The sequence below is a fragment of the Amorphotheca resinae genome, assembly GCF_003019875.1.
Source record: "Amorphotheca resinae ATCC 22711 unplaced genomic scaffold M430scaffold_7, whole genome shotgun sequence".
Lineage (NCBI taxonomy): Eukaryota > Fungi > Ascomycota > Leotiomycetes > Helotiales > Amorphothecaceae > Amorphotheca > Amorphotheca resinae.
In genome coordinates, this window is record NW_020194477.1 from 1,214,112 (window position 1) to 1,233,954 (window position 19,843).

The 19,843-nt window shown below is 50.5% G+C and overlaps 5 protein-coding genes across 5 annotated transcripts; 2 read left to right on the forward strand and 3 right to left on the reverse strand.

Moving 5' to 3' along the window:
* Positions 1-321: 321 nt before the first annotated feature.
* On the forward strand, positions 322-1,317 carry M430DRAFT_28603 (hypothetical protein; the record flags this gene model as incomplete). Its single annotated transcript, XM_024865804.1, has 1 exon — positions 322-1,317. The coding sequence occupies one exon, from the start codon at positions 322-324 to the stop codon at positions 1,315-1,317; it is 996 nt and encodes a 331-aa protein (XP_024720388.1).
* Positions 1,318-1,627: 310 nt separating this feature from the next.
* M430DRAFT_122640 (hypothetical protein) lies at positions 1,628-8,399 on the reverse strand. Its single transcript, XM_024861853.1, has 4 exons — positions 7,966-8,399; positions 7,821-7,838; positions 2,329-7,668; positions 1,628-2,263 (listed from the first exon to the last, which is right to left on the reverse strand). The coding sequence occupies exons 1-4, from the start codon at positions 7,974-7,976 to the stop codon at positions 1,963-1,965; spliced, it is 5,670 nt and encodes a 1,889-aa protein (XP_024720389.1). The 5' UTR covers positions 7,977-8,399; the 3' UTR covers positions 1,628-1,962.
* A 1,430-nt stretch (positions 8,400-9,829) lies between these two features.
* Positions 9,830-13,034, forward strand: M430DRAFT_28605 (hypothetical protein; the record flags this gene model as incomplete). The annotated part of the gene is made up of 3 exons (XM_024865805.1): positions 9,830-10,727; positions 10,773-10,870; positions 10,917-13,034. 3 exons carry the CDS (start codon positions 9,830-9,832, stop codon positions 13,032-13,034), a joined length of 3,114 nt encoding a protein of 1,037 aa, XP_024720390.1.
* A 609-nt stretch (positions 13,035-13,643) lies between these two features.
* M430DRAFT_59282 (hypothetical protein) lies at positions 13,644-14,643 on the reverse strand (the record flags this gene model as incomplete). The annotated part of the gene is made up of 4 exons (XM_024868786.1): positions 13,644-14,028; positions 14,086-14,229; positions 14,343-14,453; positions 14,559-14,643. The coding sequence occupies 4 exons, from the start codon at positions 14,641-14,643 to the stop codon at positions 13,829-13,831; spliced, it is 540 nt and encodes a 179-aa protein (XP_024720391.1). The 3' UTR covers positions 13,644-13,828.
* Positions 14,644-15,709: 1,066 nt separating this feature from the next.
* Positions 15,710-19,578, reverse strand: M430DRAFT_67208 (hypothetical protein; the record flags this gene model as incomplete). The annotated part of the gene is made up of 2 exons (XM_024869274.1): positions 16,286-19,578; positions 15,710-15,728 (listed from the first exon to the last, which is right to left on the reverse strand). Exons 1-2 carry the CDS (start codon positions 19,381-19,383, stop codon positions 15,710-15,712), a joined length of 3,117 nt encoding a protein of 1,038 aa, XP_024720392.1. The 5' UTR covers positions 19,384-19,578.
* Positions 19,579-19,843: the final 265 nt, after the last annotated feature.

Genomic DNA, 19,843 nt, shown 5'->3' on the forward strand with positions numbered 1-19,843 from the left:
AGCCGAAACCTTCCAGTTCAAAGATTTGGTGGCAACTAGTTATCGGCGACAAGATCCTCAGGAGTTTTACAAGGCGATCGATGCTAACTAATGCAGGTGGTAACGCTTCTTCGGATTTAAGCCGAAACCCCAGTCTTTTCGGAGGGACCTTGCATGATCGCATCCCTTTGATGACTTGACATATCGGGTATATAAAAGGCTTTCACGATGTTCTCGAAAACCACGATTCCGCAGTCTCGCACGAAGAGATTCTTAAAGAGGTTCTCGTCAACTCAATAAGCCAAAATCATTTTAATCATTTCATCATCTTATCATTCAATCATGACGTCCAAGTACGCTGCAGCCCACGAATCCCCAAACGGCCCCGGCGATGCCCGTCCCACGGCCCTGCAAATCATCAAAGATGAACAGCTAGAGGGAGGACTGGCGGGCAAGGTCATACTCATCACCGGCTGCTCCTCAGGGATCGGCATTGAAACGGCTCGCGCTCTTTGGCACACGGGGGCCACGCTGTATCTCACGGCACGTGATCTCAAGAAAGCAAAGACGGCGCTGGGGGATCTTGTGGAGCAACCTCGAGTCCACCTCTTGCAACTGGATCTGAACTCCCTTGCGACTGTGCGCGCCTGCGCCGCGGAGTTCCAGTCCAAGAGCAAGACTCTGAATATTCTGATTGCCAACGCCGGAGTGATGGCGTGCCCGGAGGGACGAACGGCGGACGGCTTCGAGACGCAATTCGGGACTAACCACCTCGCACATTTCCTCCTATTCAGTCTGCTGAAGCCCGTGTTACTAGCGTCATCTACACCAGAATTCAACTCTCGTGTCATCATTGTGTCTTCCAGCGCGCATCGCTACACCAAAGTCCACTTTGACAACATCAACTTGGACGGCGAGTACGAGCCCTGGACGGCGTATGGCCAGAGCAAGATCGCCAACCTATGGACCGCCAACGAGATCGACCGACGCTACGGCTCCCGAGGTCTTCACGCCTACAGCTTGCACCCAGGCGGCATCGCCACTGGGCTGATGCAGCACGTATCCGGGGACGAGCTCGCGCAGTGGGCCAAGAACGAAGTCCTGGCGAAATACTGGAAGAGCCCCGAGCAGGGCGCGGCGACGACGGTGTGGGCTGCCGTCGCGAAGGAGTTGGAGGGCAAGGGAGGCAAGTTCTTAGATGATTGCCAGGTTGCGAAGCCGCACGATCCGAAATCTGGACAGTTCGGTCCGGGATATGCGGATTGGGCTTATGATCCTGAGAATGAGGCTAAGCTGTGGACCAAGTCTTTGGAATTGCTAGGTCTGAAGGATGAGTGAATCATTCGATCAAGGATACAGTGTATCCAGATATCTGTGGATTATAGGTAAATCTACCTACCTTGACGGGAAACCGAACATTTCAGCCATTATATAAATGTACCTTATAGACTCAAGCATAAATCTAGAAACTGTTAAATATCACAGCCAGACTTGAAAAGAGGATATCTGCGGATAAGGAAGAGGAAGAGCGTAATGATGGCCTGTAGGTAGGTAAATCATTCATGCCAATACACGTACGTATACATACATACATACATACATTACACTTACACTCACCAACCCCCTCTCTCTCACAATCCGAACAACACAGGCTTCAAGTCTCTTTCTTCTCTACTCATACAATTCCATATCACTGTAGCATCTACTAGTACAAGCACCTCCTCAATTCGAGGTGAAAATAGCAACGCACGCTTATGCTGTCCGTCTCTCTCTGTCATATATGCCCGGGTCCCGCAGAAACCAAACTCCGTCCCATCTGTGGATATCCATCCTTATGCTGATGCCCATGTGTATGCAAAGAAGATGTGTGAAAGAGGCATACACACGAATAAAAATAATCAGAAAAGAGGAGGAAGGCAAGGCTTCCTTCAGCTTCCCGATCCACTAACGGGTGGATTTCGGGACAAGAGATGGAAGCATTATTTATTTCATCGTCTTCAGGAAGCCGTCGAGGTCGAAACTCTCCTCGTACTGCCGGTCGTCCCACAGCTCGCCGAGGTCGTCGAGCCAGCCTTTCTTGCCCTTCTCGCGCACCTCGCCCGTCGCGTCCACCATGTCCTCTTCGCGGCCCTCCTCGGCACCGTTCAGCGACGGCTTGTCGATACCTTCCGCTGTATCGCCCAGATTGAAGAGGTCCAGAATCTGGTCCGTTTCCATGGTGCCCAGGCCAGCGTTTTGTTGATTTACAACTGTTGAAGCTACGTCGATTTTGAATCGTTGGAGCCTGTTGGGGAATGGGTTAGCAGGGTGAACAGATACAAAAGTGGGGAGGGGATGAGGGAGACATACGACATGATCTTCTCCTCCAACGTCCCCCGCGTGATCAACCGGTAGACGTTAACAACCTTCTTCTGCCCAATTCTGTGGGCGCGATCCATAGCTTGTAGATCCTTCTGCGGGTTCCAATCATGCTCCACGAAGATAACGGTATCTGCACCAGTCAAGTTGAGACCTAAACCTCCGACGGATGTTGTGAGGAGTAGAACATCATAAGAGGGGTCGGAGTTGAATTTGTTAACGATCTCTTGGCGCCTGGAGGCATCGACTGAACCATCCATACGGAGATATTGTACCGAGGGGAGCATCTTCTTGAGAACGTCGTTCTGGACCATGTCCAACATTTCTTTCATCTGGCAGAAGACTAGTGCGCGATGGGGCGAGACGTAGGATGTTTCTGTTGTCACTTCTTCGGAGGAAGTATCAACGCCAATTCCGCAATCTACAAGCAGATCCCGCAAAGCCGTAAGTTTCGGAGCGTGGATGGGATCGCGAAGACTGGTGCCTTGTCTTGCGAGGAAACGTTGAGTCTCCTCGTACTGCTTATGGCCTTCCTTCATGACCAGTGCTGGGGAATTGCAGAGTTTGCGCATATATTGCAAAGCTTGGAAAATATGCTGCTTTCCTTCCTTGTCACCAGCAGCAGCTTTCTCGGCGATCGTCTTGCCCTCTTTCTTAGTGAAGTCTTCGAACAGCTTCTTCTGAAGATCGCTGAGATCACAGTAGTAGTTCTGCAGGATCTTAGGGGGTAGATCATCCAGAACCTCTTCCTTGAGACGACGTAGTAGGAATGGTAGGACTTGCTTATGCAATGCTTCGATGGCAAGGGCACCGGCCTCCTGCTCCTTGGATGACGATTTACTGAAGCGGCTGGCGGCAATGGGTTTGGCGAAGCGGTCGAGGAATACCTTCTCCGTACCAAGAAAGCCGGGCATCAGGAAATCGAACAGGGACCAAAGTTCCAAGACGTTATTTTGAATCGGCGTACCCGAAAGAATGAGGCGATGATTGCTGTGGAGCTGTTTCACAGCAATGGTGACCTTTGCTCGCGGATTCTTGATCAAATGACCCTCATCAAGAACAAGATAATTCCAGTTCAGTGGGGTAAGAACATCAGAATCGTTTCGACAGATATCATATGATGTGATAACGATGTCAGTCTTGGATAGTTGATCCCGCAAGCGTTGTCGGTCAGCTGGAGGTCCAACGTATGCAGTGCAGGTGAGGAATGGCGCATATGTGTTGATTTCCTGCTGCCAATGACCAGAGAGCGTAGGAGGGCAGATGATTAGAGATGGCAAGCGTCGTACATCTGGCGCTCCAGTCTTAGCGAACTCTTCAGCCCGCATGTGATGATCACTAGCCACAATACACAGTGTCTGCAAGGTTTTTCCGAGACCCATATCGTCGCAAAGGATGCCGTGAAGGTGATACTTGTTCAAGAAATGGAGCCAGTTAACACCCTCTTGCTGATAAGATCGAAGCTCCGCCTTGATTGCAACGGGAATTGTGAATGGTTCGACCTTGTGGGGATCCAGTAATTGAGAGATGAAAGTTCGTTCTCGATCACGTCCCTTCAGGAGTTCTTGAGACAATCCAGGAGGGTCGGGAATACCCGCCTCAAGTGGAACAAGCTTGACAAGGGTGGCAAAGGTGGTTGTCGCGATAAGTCGGACATCATTGTCCGAGTCACTCATACGACCAAGAACAGGCACGATGAGGAAGATCACATATGGTAAGATGTTGTCTCCCATCACGTGAATGAGATGGTAGACTACCTCGATTGCACCTTGGCGGAAATTGAGATCGACTGGGTTGCTGATCGATGGTAACACCTTCTCGACCAGCATTGTCATACCTTCCACAGTTATAACGCTGCAGATTGTAGCAAGGCATTTGGCGGCCATATATCGGAAGACTGAGAGCTCTGAATGTAATGATTTGATAACCAAGGGGGCCAACTGCATAACAAAAGAATGTAATTCCTTGTCCAGAGTCGGCGTCAAGGCTCGAAGTACAGACATGGCATCGATCGCTGCTTGGCCTGCCTCCTGTGCTGGATCCTTCGTATCTGCTGGAAGATCTCCAGCGAAGGCATGTTGCAAGGGATCCTCCATGATAGACCTGAGCGTTGGGACTTTCTGGAGGAGTTGGGCACCAAAGATACTTGACAACTGCTCCAACGCCTCTTTCGCACCTCTTCGGATAATTCGAGCCTCCTTTGCTTCTCTGGCAAACTTAGCAGCATCTGGATGATCTCTTCGGTCCTCCTCCTTTCGAAGGGATAGAATATTATTTGTGAAGTTTGCATTCGGTGTGAATTCGGGGGTCTCTGATGTATCAATGCAACTGAACTTGGCCAGGTTGGAGACGACTTTCTGAGCCGGTCCGGATCGACCGCCTTCCGCAAAGAGCTCAACAAGTCTCGCTACAGAAGCAGCCGAGCGCTGCTGGAGCTCAACATTCTCTTCCTTCTTGACACTATCCATCATTCCCTTGATGATATGCGTCGGCTTCTTTGGCGAGACCTTCATCGCAACCAAGGCGCTCGCAGCAGCAGCTCTGATGCGGATATCCCGCTGCTCTTTGATGCTCTTGGCATTGTCAATGACTTCCATAACGCTATTACGAGCTTCAGCCAACGCTTGGGTAGCAATTAATCGCTGACCAGGAGCAAGGGCTTTCTTCAGTCTATCAAAATCCTCATTTACGCACTTCTCAGCAGTCAGCATCGAGAAGGCGTCTGGTCCAGCTTCTGCCTCGCCTTGGACTACTACAGCGAGTGTTGGCAGTCGACTTTGTGATACCCTACCAACATCACGGAAGGTGTTGATCAATTGCGCACATTGGGCACGAACAAGCTGTGTGTAGCTTACAAGATCGCGATAATGCAAAGGCCGATCGGTCTCGATGATCTTCTGGAGCGGGTCGATAAATCGTGATGCCTGATCTTTCTCGACACAATTCTTTGCGTATTCATCGATAATGAGAACTGCTGTGAGTTGGGTAGACGCGAATGCAGAAGTCATGCCAGGGATAATGCTCGCATCGTAGGCTTCAATCACGTTGGAGGGCACGAGAGACATAATAAGACCCATTGCCTTGGCCGCCGATATACGAGATCGTATAAGGATATCCATGCCAACCAAGTCAACATCCCCTTGCATCATGTGGCCATCAACATCATGAGATGAAGTTGTGGGAGCCGGCTCAACAGCCTTCGTCGACTTTCTTCGCTTCTTTGCAGGGGGCTCGGTAGCCGACGGGGATACTGGTCTCGGAGGAGCTGCCGGGACGAAACCGCTTGGCATAGCGTAAGTACTGCCAGACGGCTTTTGGAAAAGGCTCGCATTCATAGGCAATGGATGCCGGGAGACACCAATAGGGTGAAGGGTTAATTGCATGAGGGGATCGACGTGTGCGGAGAATTGCTCGGCGAGGTCGTCGGGGTTCTTTGCTAGGAATTTCACCAAAGCTGCCCAGACTTGTAGTGAAAGGTTCAGTGTGTCTTGATTTCGTTCAACCAAGATATTTTGGAAGATGAGGCGTAGGATCTTGCCATTCAGCCAATCTCGAGTGCCTTCGCCTTCGATATTGACGAAGGTCAACAAAGCTCGAAGGACCGCTGAGCGCACTGAAGTGATAGTATGACGGAGGAAGGGATATAATCTGGGAACCAACAGGGCAAATGACTGCTCCGGATCTGCTGCTGCATTCTTCTTCATTGCCTCCAAAACCTCAGGGAAACTACAGAGCTTGGCGAGGAGGTCCATGATCTGTCCAGTACTAGCGCTCAGGTCATCACCCAGATTGGAAAGACATTCCCAGACGATGTTGATAAGACCATTCAGGGCTTCCGGTCGCAAGTTGACGAATTCCTTCGCAATGGGGATAAGAGTCGCAGCACTGACTGAGCGTACATCATCATCCAAGTCGCCGAGGCCTTTCATAACAGCCGCAATGACTCCATCAATCATGTCGTTGTCTTTTAACAGAAGATCGTTTCGCACCGCGACCAAGTAACGTAGCCCAATCATACCGCCATGGCAGACAGACCACGCAGGTTTGCTGATCCCGAGGTCTTCTTGCATCACCAGTCGATAGAGTATACGGTGGACAGCGTATACAGAAGCAGCGGGGAGGTGGATAAGCAAGGCGCCAAGCGTTTGTCCGACCGTCTCTCGGATGGGGGCCACGACGGTATCGGATACGTAATCCCCAAACTTATCCAGCATGAAGACGCAGCATAACCGACAAGCAAGGTCATCAAGCCATCGCTGATTCAGAATGTCGTTCTCAGCACGGGACTTCCCACGTACACGACCCGCTCCTGCACCGTGGACGCGAATGATCTCTCGGAGACCCATCGCGGCCCCGTGTCGCGTCTCCCATTGCGGATCGAAGAGATCAATCATGAGGAATTCGCATAGTCGTTCGTACGGCCACTCGGCTCCTTCAGCCTCTTCATCGGTCTGCAGTTCCGATTTTATGGGTAAGACTTGACCCTTGAATTCTGAGACGACCTTGGAACTCTCATCAACCTCTGAAGATCTCTCTAACGAGAAATAGTCATTAACTTTCGATTCCTCACTACCGTTAATATCTGACATGGCAGTATCATCGGATCCAAAGGTATTCGTACGTCTCGCTGACAGATCTACGAGTCTATTCTTTGCGCCTGCAGATTGGGCTTCTCTCTTCCTCTTCCGCTTCAGTTGATTTAGCTGTCTCGCACTGAGGCCAGCTTCTTCTGAAGGGGTCGCGGGGGGCGCATTTTTCGGGGTGCTACTGCCATCATGCCCGTTAGATGTAGTTGGATGAGGCGTGGCCAAGCCATTCTGCTCCCTGGCTGGAAGGTCGATGTCTTCTTCCTCAAGGTACTCTCCTAAAAGACCGAGCCGACCGGCCAGGGTCTTCTTTTGATGGTCAAGCCGTTGCGCAGGCGTGAGGGTTGCAAGAGCATAATCGATCTCCTTCCCTCCGCCTCTCAGGAGGTCCTTCCCGTGCTCAAGGATTGATACAATGTCCAGGGTGTTTAGACTTAGTTGGCCATCTGGAAGAGGAGTATCATCAATGATCTCTTCTTTCTTGATGGAGGTTTCATCCTCTTCCTTCTTTGGTTCCTCTTTCGTTGGTTCGTCAGCAGCATTGGGGTCGTACTTCTCGGCGTGATCGACGATGCCGCCCAAGGCCTTGGCGGCTGCTATCCTGGTCTCCCATGTCTTGTGGCGGAGATAGGGGACGACTCTGGTGAGGAGGTTGAATAGCTCTTCAGGATGGGCCTTCTGGACATCGGCTAACTGCTGAGCTGCGGTGAATCGGATGAGTTGCGTGCTGCCCGTCTCCAGGAGCCTGTAGGATTGGTCAGTGAGGAGCCGGGGGGGAGGGGGGAATTAAGGATGCGAGTGATGTCGTTCGCGCTCCTTAGGATGAAAGTGAGAGCGGGGGCAGAGCGCAAGAGAAATGAGCTGGAATTAGAAGGGGGGAGTGGGTGAGGGGCTCACGTGACGAGGCGGTCCAATCTGTACACGTGATGTTAGCGTTAAGGTTCCAGATTCGTGAGTCGATGAAAAGTAATAAAGAAGAGGAAGAGGAATTATATTATCAATGACGGGGAAGAGCAGTAGGGAAGAGCAGTAGTGGACTGACCTTGATGCCATTCTTTCAAGCGCGTCGCGTCTTCATTATCTAGAGAGTAGAGGATAGACGAGCATCGAACGCGCCATGAATCTAAAGTGTCTGATCTGTTGTTGTTCAAAAGAAGAGGCGCGACGTCCAAGGGTTGTTGGTTGAGTGGTTGGTTGATAGCCAAGACGCAACGCGAATAAGTCGCGCACACACGCGCCAAATGATGATGACGACGATGAAGCTTGGAAGCTGGGGAGCCGATGCGACAAGTTGAGTGAGATATTAGGGGGCCAGCGGCGCGCAGGCAAAGGGCAAAGAAAGAGAGAAATAGATCGATCTGGCTGTTGTTGCAGGGGTGGGGGGGGTTGGAGAGAATTGGTAGGAGGATATAATATCGACCAGCTCTGGCAGCGCAGCTAAGAGCACACACGAGATGCGTATTTGCACGTTGCACGTTTTTTCGCGAGCGACTTTCTTGGGGCGATCCACGCCCTTTATTAATACTTGGTCAGGGCCACACGGGGCGCTCGCTTAGGGCTTAGCGCGTGATTTTGCTTTTTGGCGTCTTTTCCGTGTCTGTCTCTGGTTTCTCTCGTCGTGTTCTCTTTGCTTGTCTTGTCATCTACTGACTGTTAACAGTATCTATCCTCTATTCCAGTCAGGACAGCATAGCTTGAGTCTTGATGCATTTACTCACTCACTTTCATACTCATGATTAAGTGGCTGCCTCACCTTCCCGCTTTCCAAGGCTTAATCAACTCAAGCTACCTAAGGTATCTAACGTTTAAGGCTATGCGTGCTGTATCTATGGCTACCTAGGACATGGCTATGGCTCAACGTCAAGCCTCTAGCAGCAAGCCTCATCATCTCGCTTTCCCCCATGGCTGGAGCTGCCACTCTTGCAAACACAGCAAAGGCCAAGGACGCGACAAATGAAGATCGTCATCTGAGAGAAAGAATGGAAGATGATCAGAGTTGCGTGCCATGGCAGATGTCGCTATCGAATATCAGGATAATGCCCATATGAATATTTCTTTGAGTGTCATGGTCAACAGAGTCACAAATATATATATATCTGTAGATAACTACTCCAGTAACCGACTCATGAGAGAACCATCGCGTTGACCCCATAACAATAAGCTCCGAGACCCCCGTCCAAGGCTAGAGAGGAGTCAGATATCGCCATGAGCACCGGGAATATTTCCCCGTCCCTGGGCACCCGGTTGAAGCAATCAGCGCCTGTCATGAAGCTGTTGGTAAAGGTGAATGAATGGACCAGCTTGACAGATCTCACAAGGCTGCCGCGACCTAAACTAGGGTCCTGGTGGGCTGGACCATTTATCCATTACTCCGTACATACTGTGCTGCCCCGTAGTCTTAGGGGAGTGTCCGAATCATGGGCCGTACCCATTCTTCTCCCGATCCAGTATCGATAAGCTCGGCTCTGGAGAAGTACATATATACATACGTAAGGTATGGATGGATTACTAGACCATGAAACCCAACACTATCATTCTGCATCGAACATATGCAGAACCGCAAGAAACGAACATCAAACCGTCTCTCCGCTGCTCCAAAGGACCATGTGTCAAGTTGGCCCGATCAGGCTTAGCGCCCCTTGAAAGCGGTCAGGCGGCGGCTCCGCGTTAATGCCAACCTCGACAAGGCATCCCCAAACTCAAACACCTCGACTCCCGTATATTGAGGCTTGGATTCTTGCATCCTTCACCTCTCCTTGTCTGCAAACCGCCCCCGATCGTTCTTCATCTTGCTCGCGCTCTTACCCTCTTTTGCTCCCGCCTTTCACTCTTTTCAATGCCGTGATATTCAACCCCCGTGAGACGATCCCCCCTCCCCCCCAACAACCGTCGTCTGCTTGGGCACCATGGCCTCCTACAATCCCTCGATGCCTCCCACGGCCCCTCGACCGGCCGTCTTTGGGGCCCCCGTCCCGGTCCATGACCCAGCAGCTCCAGCGGGCACCTTTGCGCCCGGCACCAAGATACAAGTGGGGAGCCAGAAGGTCATCATCCAGAAGTACTTCTCCGAGGGAGGCTTCGCCCATGTCTACCTGGTCAAGATGCCAAAGCCCATTGATGGCACTGACATCGCCGTGTTGAAGCGGGTTGCCGTGCCCGACAAGGAGCATCTGGCGAATATGCGCACCGAGGTAGAGACGATGAAGAAGTTGAAAGGGCATCGGCCGATTGTGACTTACTACGACTCGCACGCGTCGCAGCTGAAGGGTGGGGGATATGAGGTCTTTTTGCTGATGGAGTTCTGCAATGGTGGCGGACTGATTGATTTCATGAACACGCGGCTACAGAATCGATTGACGGAGCCGGAAATCCTGAAGATCTTCTCAGACGTGGCCGAAGGGGTGGCATGCATGCATTACCTCAAGCCTCCGCTCCTCCATCGAGATCTGAAGGTTGAAAACGTCCTCATAACCACTAGGGGAAACACGCGGCGGTTCAAGCTCTGCGATTTTGGATCAACCGCCCCTCCACGGCCCGCAGCAACAACTGCTGCCGAGTGCCGCCTGATCGAAGACGATGTGCAGAAGCACACCACGCTTCAATACCGCAGTCCAGAAATGATCGATGTGTATCGAAAACAACCTATTGATGAGAAGTCGGATATATGGGCGTTGGGTGTGCTTCTGTATAAGCTGTGCTATTACACTACCCCTTTCGAAGCGCAAGGGCAGCTTGCCATTCTTAATGCAAGCTTCAAATTTCCGAGCTATCCAGTCTTCTCTGATAAATTGAAGAAGCTCATAGGTATGTGACGTCTGCTGGGGCCATATCGATGCTGACTTTTTGTAGCGTATATGTTGAAAGAGAATCCCGCGTCTCGCCCAAATATCTACCAAGTTCTACGTGAAGCTTGCTTGATGCAGGGCATTGAGGTCCCTATCAAAGATGTATGTTTATGCCTCGAATATATGAAGCTGGAGCTCATCTTCGTAGATATACTCCGGAAGGACACAATCAGAAGCCAGACGCAATCAACAGCTACCGAGGCCGGAACAGATGCCCTCTCCCGTTGTTGGAGCAGTATTTTCACCGCCACAACAACAACAACAGGTCATCCCCGAGGTTGTGCCGATGCGAAGGGGTAGACCGACTGCTGGGTCACAGGCTCATGCGCCCAAGCCAAGTCCCTCTCCAATGCGAGGCACTGCGAGTGACCCATTCGCCGCTCTAGACGGAAAACCCCAACCTATGCAAGTAGATGAGCTTTCTAATCGATTTCCGAGCCTTGACCAATTTTCTCTACTTCACGATGGTGGAAAATTCGATTTTAATTCAAGCCCACCGCCTCATCGTCCTTCACAAGATCTCGGTCAGCGAGTGACGGAGAAGCTGGCAGATGATGCCTTTGCAGCCTCGCGATCCAAGACCCCTATGGCCTCAACTGCGACCCCGTCTCCCGCTCCCGCTCCCACCCCCGCGGTTTCTCGTGCGCAGAAGATAATATCGAGTAATCCGGAGCTACAATCCGTCACATCTCCCCCAAGCGTGGTCTATCAACCAACGCCTACTCGGGCTCCAAACAGTACATATGTATCAACGGGAACCATGACCTCGCCCACCCCTCCTGCGGTTTATCGTCTCTCACCTGATCATCACAGATCCGTCAGCTTGCCAAGACCTCAAGAAGCCGCTACCTCGAAAAATCAGCATCTACGTCCAGCTAGCCCGTCTCGCCAACCGGGCGCCCTCCATCGGAATCCGTCGTATGGATCACAATCAGGCCACCCGCAACATCCCTCGTCGTCGCGCCCATCATTAGAAGGTGGCAGGCCCACAAGCATCGTTCTAGAGCCAGTAATCAGGACGAAGTCGAGTAATGCTCAGTCGCGACCAACGAGTGCTTATCTTGAGTCGAATATCGATTATCTCCGTGAAAAAGAGTCACGCGGTAGAAAGTCAACAGATAAGCGTCCAACATGGCCTGTAGAAACAACCCTTCCGGATCCGAACTCAGATGAAGATACCAATATTGAGTCAAATGTCCAGTTTCTTCGCGCAATGGAAGACCAGGAGACATCCAAGAAAGACCTCAAGAAGGAAGCCAAGAAGGACAGGCGTCGTAGCAGCGGCGCGAACAACAAATCCAAACGCTCAAGCATGCCATCTATGTCATTGTCAGGTACAAAAACTTTATTGGCTGGGAAGTTTGGCGATGCCTTCAAAAGATTCGAAAATAATGCCAGTGCGCCACCTGGACCACGGACTCCAAGCCCGTTGCAAGAGATGGAACGACGCGATCTGACACCAATCGCCGGCTCAGAAGCGACGGACGGGCGAAGCGACGACGGAAATATCGTCGACGAAGTGAACATGACTCAAGAACAGCGTCGCGAACTCGAACGGCGACGTCTCTCCATGGAAGAGAAGCGTGTCGCTGACGCTGCAGCTGAGTATAGAAAACGGCTCGCGGAAAATGGGTCTGGGCCTGCACCCAGAAGTATCGGCGGTATATCACGTGCCGCAAGCATTCAAAACAAGGTCAAGAACCTCCTCGATGAGAGCTCACAACCTTCACCGGTTAAGAAGACGGCTGAAGGCTACGGGAGATTTACCGAGAGCATGTCGGCCCCGCAGCCCAGTCACCTTGATCAATACTCGAATCCGTATGCCAAACCCCACCACCCCCACCATCCCCATCTTCCTCATCTTCCCCATCTCCCCAACCTCCCTCGGAAGCCTCACGTCCAAGGGGGTCTTCCTCCAAGATCTGTGCCAGCTCATGGTGAGATCAGTTACCAAAAACCGCGTACCCAACCGATAACACCCCCGGCTACCATATCGAAGACGGGCGGCCCTCGACCGAGCGCACCCCCCAAGCCGATGCACCTGAACAGCATCAGCACCGGTCCTCAACACTCACCCCCTCAACCCGCGTTACCCGCCCGACCGATACAAGCCCGGCCAGATATGACGCAGCAGGAGAAGGAAGACTATATTGTTGATTTTAGCAGGCGATTCCCCAGCCTTTCAGGAATTGAGATGGTGGAGAGAGAGATCGAGATGGATAATGGCAAACGGGATGATGGGAGGGCGAGATCCAAGGTTGTCTAATTCGGTCTCAGACGCAAGGTTCTCTTGGGGTCTGCCGGGCTGCTGGAGGGAGGGTATGTATATCTAACACATAGATTTATGGTTGACGATAGAAGATATGGCTGAATTTTATCGTCTAATATATCAAGTGTGATCAAGTGACCAACTAAGTTTAACCATTGACGGACAATTACTGCTAGGGCTTCCCACGAGGACGGCTTGCACTATGTCTCTTACCACTATCCCCGCCCTTCCCTAATCACCCGTCTTGATCTTAACAACCTCACTATCTGCTCCGCTACATAACGAGACAGATAGAGTTAACAAGGTGAGGGATAAACAATGCAGTCTAACAAAGGAAGACAAAACAGTAGGTAGACAAGCTACTACTACAATCTCACCTCCACACATCTACCAATCATGCATTCATTCAGACCCCTAATACACTACAGGAATTGTTCTGCGTAGTTTCTCGCAAGAGATACTACTGATTTGTGATAGGCAGGAAGAGGGAATCTTGGGGCATAGGGTTTTAATAGGGGACGGCTTGGGGTGGTTTGCTGGGTTAGGTAAGTTACTCTGGGAAAGGAAGGAAGGGGTCAGATGCTAATATTATGTTCTTGATCTGTTAGTTGATGAACGGAATGGTGCGGAATGTAGGGTTATGAATGGGGAAGACATCGATTATTCTCTCTACCTTGCGATTCCGCTATCCTTTCTAATCCACCTATCCGTTCCTCTCAAAGCCCTCACACTCCATCCATTCCTCATCTAACGCAAAGCAAGGCACCCGGATCAATCAATCAATCAATCAATCAAACCTTAATCCACTCCTCCTCCCCGTCATTCTCCACCATCTCCCACTCCGCAGCATCTCTCTCCTCCTCTCTCTGCCGCTTCCTCTCACAAGCCAACAAAAGCCCTCTCTCCTCCTTCAGCGTCTTTCGTAAATCTTCGACTCCTGGACCGTGCCAATTGGTGGCTCGCCCGACGAACTTGATTTTTGGATTGGCTCCTGGGGTTTGTTAGATCGGGTTGGAGGGGAGGGGAGGGGAGGGGAGGGGAAGCTTACGAGCTGGCGTCGGATACTTCGCCTGGAGGCCCTGAGGGGAGGAGGAGGGGGAGGGGGTTGCAAAGGTGATGGTGTTTACTTTGCCATCAGACTTGTTATCGGCATTGACCGTGGCAGCGCGAATCACTATCGTCAAGATCCCTCCTAGTCAGCTATCTCTTCTTCTTGCTCGTCACGCGGGGAGAAGGGAGAAGGGAGAAGGGAGAAGGGAGAAGGGAAAAGGGAGAAGGGAGAGGAGAGAGGGGGATAAGACATACGCGCCGCTTCAGCAACTTTCATAGCTAGGCCCTTCTTGACAATCGCAGCAGCATCGCCACGATCCAAGAGCTTCTTCAGCTCGCGAACGTGGTCATCTCGACGAGACGCGTCTGAATACGTGATTGATTGATTAGCTTCTTCGCACAGGAGGAGGAGGAGATAGCAAATCAAGATTCGTCAAGAGACAGAGAGAAAGAGAGGGAGGGAGAACTTACGAACACCACCACCGCTAACAGGCATCCCGTTCTTCATGTTGTTGTTTTGAGTTTGCGAGTTAGAAGAAGAAGAAGAAGAAGACATTTTTGATAGTAAGTTTCGATTGATTATTTGATTTGTCTTTTTCTTTTGTCTTGTGTTCTTGAAGAAGAGGGGTTTTTGAGGAGAAGGGTAGGAGTAGAGAGAGAAGGAAGGAGGGGTTTTGGTTCGTGTTGTTGTTGTGGATGGATGGATGGATGTTGTTGTTACGAGACGGTTAGAGGAGCGCGATGGGATATTTTTTGTTTATACAAGACAAGACCTGTCGAGGATTCACTTTGATAGACGAGGTTTCGCTAGGATAGGATGGATAGCCGAGTGATGCTTGAAGAGAGAGGGAGAAGAGGGGATGTCTTGTAGGTAAGCAGGTAGAAGTGGAAGGGTGTATAGAGGGAGGGAGTTTAGTGATTCCTTGTTTTTTGTTTATATCTCTCCGTCTGTCCAAGCATTCAGATTTAGATTTATCTAGATCAAGAAGATAAAAAGCCGTGGTATATTGTATGCCCCCTTTCCCCTATTCCTAAATCTGTAAAGCAAAGAGCGTATTCTATTTCTTAACTTACTATTTGAATCACAACCCTTAGAGTGCTACCATACCATGCTATGCCATGCCATACTAACTAAAAGACAAAAAAAGCATTCTATACCTACCTACCCAACTCTTTCTTAAAAGATCTTGAATCTACATATCGTAAGGAAGAAAGAAAGGTGGAAACATACGCGTGTATCTGTTCACAATTCAATACACTTAATACAAGGACATAGCTTGTCCTCTCTAGGAACATGACTTTTGGTTTCTATAGTAGTACCGGTCTATTAATAATTCCTCGTTGTTAGTGAACGAATAGGTCTTTAGTTTGTGATTCTTATAATTTATATCTCCTGGATTTAATACAAGTAGTCTGTCTAGGCGATAGAATATCTAAAGCTTTGAGTAGGTAAGGTAGGATAGGCGATTAAAAGCAATCTGAGCGATTAAAATAACTCAGGTGATTGCTTATTGACTGAAGGTACGCTTTCCTATACACATGGCATAGCATAGTGTTATTAAAACAAAGAGGAACATGCATTATAGTCACAATAACCTACATACATATACAGATTTACATCCTTATATATATCTTAAAGTGCTTTAGAATTGTATTTAAGTAAGGTACTTAGTTGCAAGAATATATAAACCTATCACAAGACTATTATTATCAGCTATAAGTTCAGAGAGCAAGTGCTGGATTCCGTACTTGTGTGATTGTTATGTTCTGTCCTGTTTATATTATCAAATTTGACTTCCCCTTAGCTTCTCTCTCTCGTATCTTGTTTAAAATTATCAACTTTTCCCTGATTCTCACAAGTCTTCTATAGAGCAAGCATTTGCGTTCTGTTGGTCTAGCGGATACTTGAGATCAGCAGGAGCCTACAAGTTCTGCTCCAGCAGTGACTTATACTTTCTTGATCTTTAGAAGTTTGAAGTTGGGGACAATGTTGATTGATTGATTACCTAGCCATACAAGGAAAAGGGGCATTCATGCGAGGGGAGCCCCTAAACAATCTCTTTAGGTACACTATCGTAGCTAGACAATCATGCCTATCTATATACCGATCCATCAGATTTCCATTCCATTCCTGACGCTGAGTTCCAAAACCCGCATTCTCACTACACTAATCCCAGGCAAGGTTTCATCTCTCTAACTAGATGATGAATCTTTTGCTCCCTTCCACTAAGCCATCCATCATCTTAACGGCGCTCGTCCACGGGGGCATGAAGCGCTGCACCTCATCCAGCGCGGGCATAACACCGAGTTCGTTGTGATCGCTCCAGAGACAGACCACCCTCCCACTGCGTCCCTCCTCCCCTGGTTTCTTGCCCTCGCTCACCGGCCACTCGACATCGACCACCCATTCGCGATCCCAGTCTCTGTGCCAGAGCTTGATCTGATCGCTGCCGGTCTCCGGCACGTCGTCCCATTTCCCATCGTTCGAGGCCGCGCCGTGCACGTGGAATGCCGTGAAGGGCTCGTCCCAGCGGATGATACAGGCTTTGGTGTCTCGGCCCGAAACGTGGAAGCGCGCCTTGTTCTCGCCGTCGGCTCGCGTTACGTTGAAGGAGAGCCAGTCTTTGTATCCCTTCTCTGGGGGTACGCCTTCTGCTACATTGTCCACTACCTTTGGAGCGATCCCCTCGTAGGAACAGAATGAGAGGCCGTCGCGGATTTCGGGTCTGGCGGTGCAGGAGATGGATTGCCCGGCTGCGGATGGGATGTAGGAGATTATGTCGCGGATATATTCCTCTAGTCCAGAGAGCGTTACTGTGTTGTTCCCCGTGTCTAGGTCAACTGTCTGCTGGAAGTAGGCTTTGTAGCGGTTATTCGCTGAAAATGGGAATGCTACCAGGTTGTAAATCAGGGTTCCGATGAAGACAAGGAAGAGGAAGGTAGGGATGTGGTGTGTTATCCGGTGCATGAATGGCGCTATGGGAAGGATCAGAAGGATGGAGAAGAGTGCTATAGCAAGGTACGGGAGTAGGAGGGGGCTTCCGTCGGTCCCAGTTTGGTCGACTGCAGTGACAATGACGAGCCCAACTTGTGCAAGGATGATGAGGATGAAGGGCCCCATGAGGAGGAATTGGAGAAGCCATGTCCAGGTGGGAAGTCTTGCGGACCATTTCTGCTCATTGCCAAAAGCATGATGCTCATCTGGAAAAATCTCATCGGCCTCTCCGCCTGTTTCGGCGATTCTTTGACGATAGCGGCTTGCAAAGGTGGTGCCAAATGTACGGCCGTGGCCATTCTGCCCACCAACCAGCGGAGTAGTTTCAGTGGTATCGACATTCTCGTCTTCGTTCTCATCTGCTGGAGCAATGAGAGCATCAGAGTTAGGCACTGCCTGAAGGCCTTGTCTTACTTGGTACTCGTCGTGAGATGCCTCAGCGATCGAATCCTTCGTCGGCAGCGCAAACAGTTCACAGAGACTGATAAGAGTAGCCAGGAATATAGCAGCCTCGTAGAAGACAATCAAATAGCCGCCGCTCATTTTGAATTGATCTTCATACACCGTAGCAGCAACGAGAGCTGCCCAACCGAGTATGAACATCCACATAAGGGCATAGCCCCGGTGAAGCGCTGAAGGTCTGATATAGTTGCAACCAGCCATCATGAACCAGAATGCTGAGAAAAATAGACTTATCGACATAGCCCATACGGCGTATTGCGAAGAGTAGACGATCAATGGATTAAATTTCCTGATCAGAAATGCCGCTCCCACCGTGAGCGCGGCAGAAACAATCAGCACTATCGGGAATCTGAAGGCTCCTCGCCAACCACCGAGAGGGACCGGCTCTTCTTCGCTGCCCTCAGGTTTGACTGTCCTAGAGAAGAAATAATACTTCTTCTTCCGGATAAGGATAAATGTGACGAGCATCAGAACTAAAGGCGAGACCACGAGGATAGTGACCGACCACGCGAAGAGAGTTCTGAGGCGGAAAACCGCAAACGCTCTCCCGAAGAGGTCGAACCATACTCCGTCAGTACCGTGGCCGTTCTTCACTTTCTCGGTAGCGTTATCACGACGTGGTCCATCGAATTCCTTGCTAGTATCCGAGCTCAGGTATTTCATCGTTTCCACCGACGCAGACAGCATGTGCCATAGAGAATCCAATGAAGCATGTCTTGCATCGTCCTGGTCGGTGTGGTATCTGGCTCTCGGCTCCCAGAAAGCAACATCGAGTCCACGGTATCCTTTGGCGCGGAAGACAATGTAGTCCGTCTGACTGCGTACAACTCCTGACTCGAAACCATCGGCACTGATAACCGTACCGAAGGGGTGCTTCGCCTTCGCGTACGCCCGAGTAACTTCCGTGTCCGTACTCCTGAAGAGCGTGGCTCTACCGCCTGCTCCCGCACCCTCGAGGTTCAAAAATGAATGGACAAAAGATGCCATTGGATGGGAGAGAAACGCCTTAGCTCCGTATAGGCCATCCTCCTCTCCGTTATTCAACAGCACTACAACACCCTTCTTGGGGGTATTTCCTGATGTCGTAAAATATTTGATCAACTGCAATGCAGTGATGACGCCCATCCCATCATCCGTAGCCCCAAATCCAGTCGATACGCTGTCGAAATGTGCGTTGACCATGACCCCACCCTTGCCATGAGTTTCCGCGGCTGAGGCTGTTGGGTGCCACCATTCGCCCTCCTCATCCTCAGTTCCACGAATGTAGACAATGATGTTGTTTCCCTCAAAGTAAGTGCTGATCCCTAAGCGTCTGCCACCCTGGCCTATAGAAATCAGAGCGTTGGTTGTGTAATTAGCCACGAGGTCATTGAAGACCGTAACTGCGGGAGATGCAGCTCTAGACCGAAGTTCACCATGAATCGACTCGGAGGCAGATTCTAGATCGGTGTCATGCGCTGGTATCCACGATGGGGTTTCCTGATCTGCAGAAGCCTCGAGCGCTTCTTCGACAGCCTTATCATCCCCATAAGAGGGCAAGCTTCCCTCCGCTGTATATTTCACTCCATTGGCCTTCAATATCCCGTCAATCCGTCGTAGCAGCCAATCCCTCACTTCATCGTTCCTTCGGCTATTAAACGGATGGTATCCGTTGCTCAGCTCCGCAAGGTCGAGCCACGCTTCCGTGAGATTGAGACCGTGGTAGGGAGTGGGATTCCTGGGGGCCGCCGGCACCGTCTCGTGGATTATGAGGAGAGGAATGAAAATAGCTAGGTATACCACGGTGACAATGATTGTCACGGGTAAAGGAAGGAAGGAGAAGATGTTAGAGGCCTTCATGATTGCTATCGATACTCGGAAACTCGAGGCCTGAGATGCGCTCGGTAAGGTAATCGAGGGCCGAGTCGTGCTGCGCGATCGTGCTCTCAAGGTGCCATAGAGGAATTGAAGCCTCAGTAAGTGGTATCCATGATGAGGAACCGTGGGTGAGAGAGGAGAGAAAGCAAATGGGCTGGAGTTGAAGCTATATTCGCAGGTGGCGGGTAATGAGGTTACGATGGTGTCGCAAGCTCCGAGCTCTGGTGGGGTTCGTCACTCGTGGTCTGACCGACAGGAGTGGGGCTTCACGCTAACATCTCTAAACAACTTTATCGAGACTTCACCTGTCCGCTTTGGGATATATGGGAGCTATATATAGTTTACTAAACGTTATCCTGTCTAGAAAAACTATATCTGTAGCCTAGACTTTCACTTTCAAATATCAAACAGACATACACGAGCACCTGCGAGTGCTGTGTGT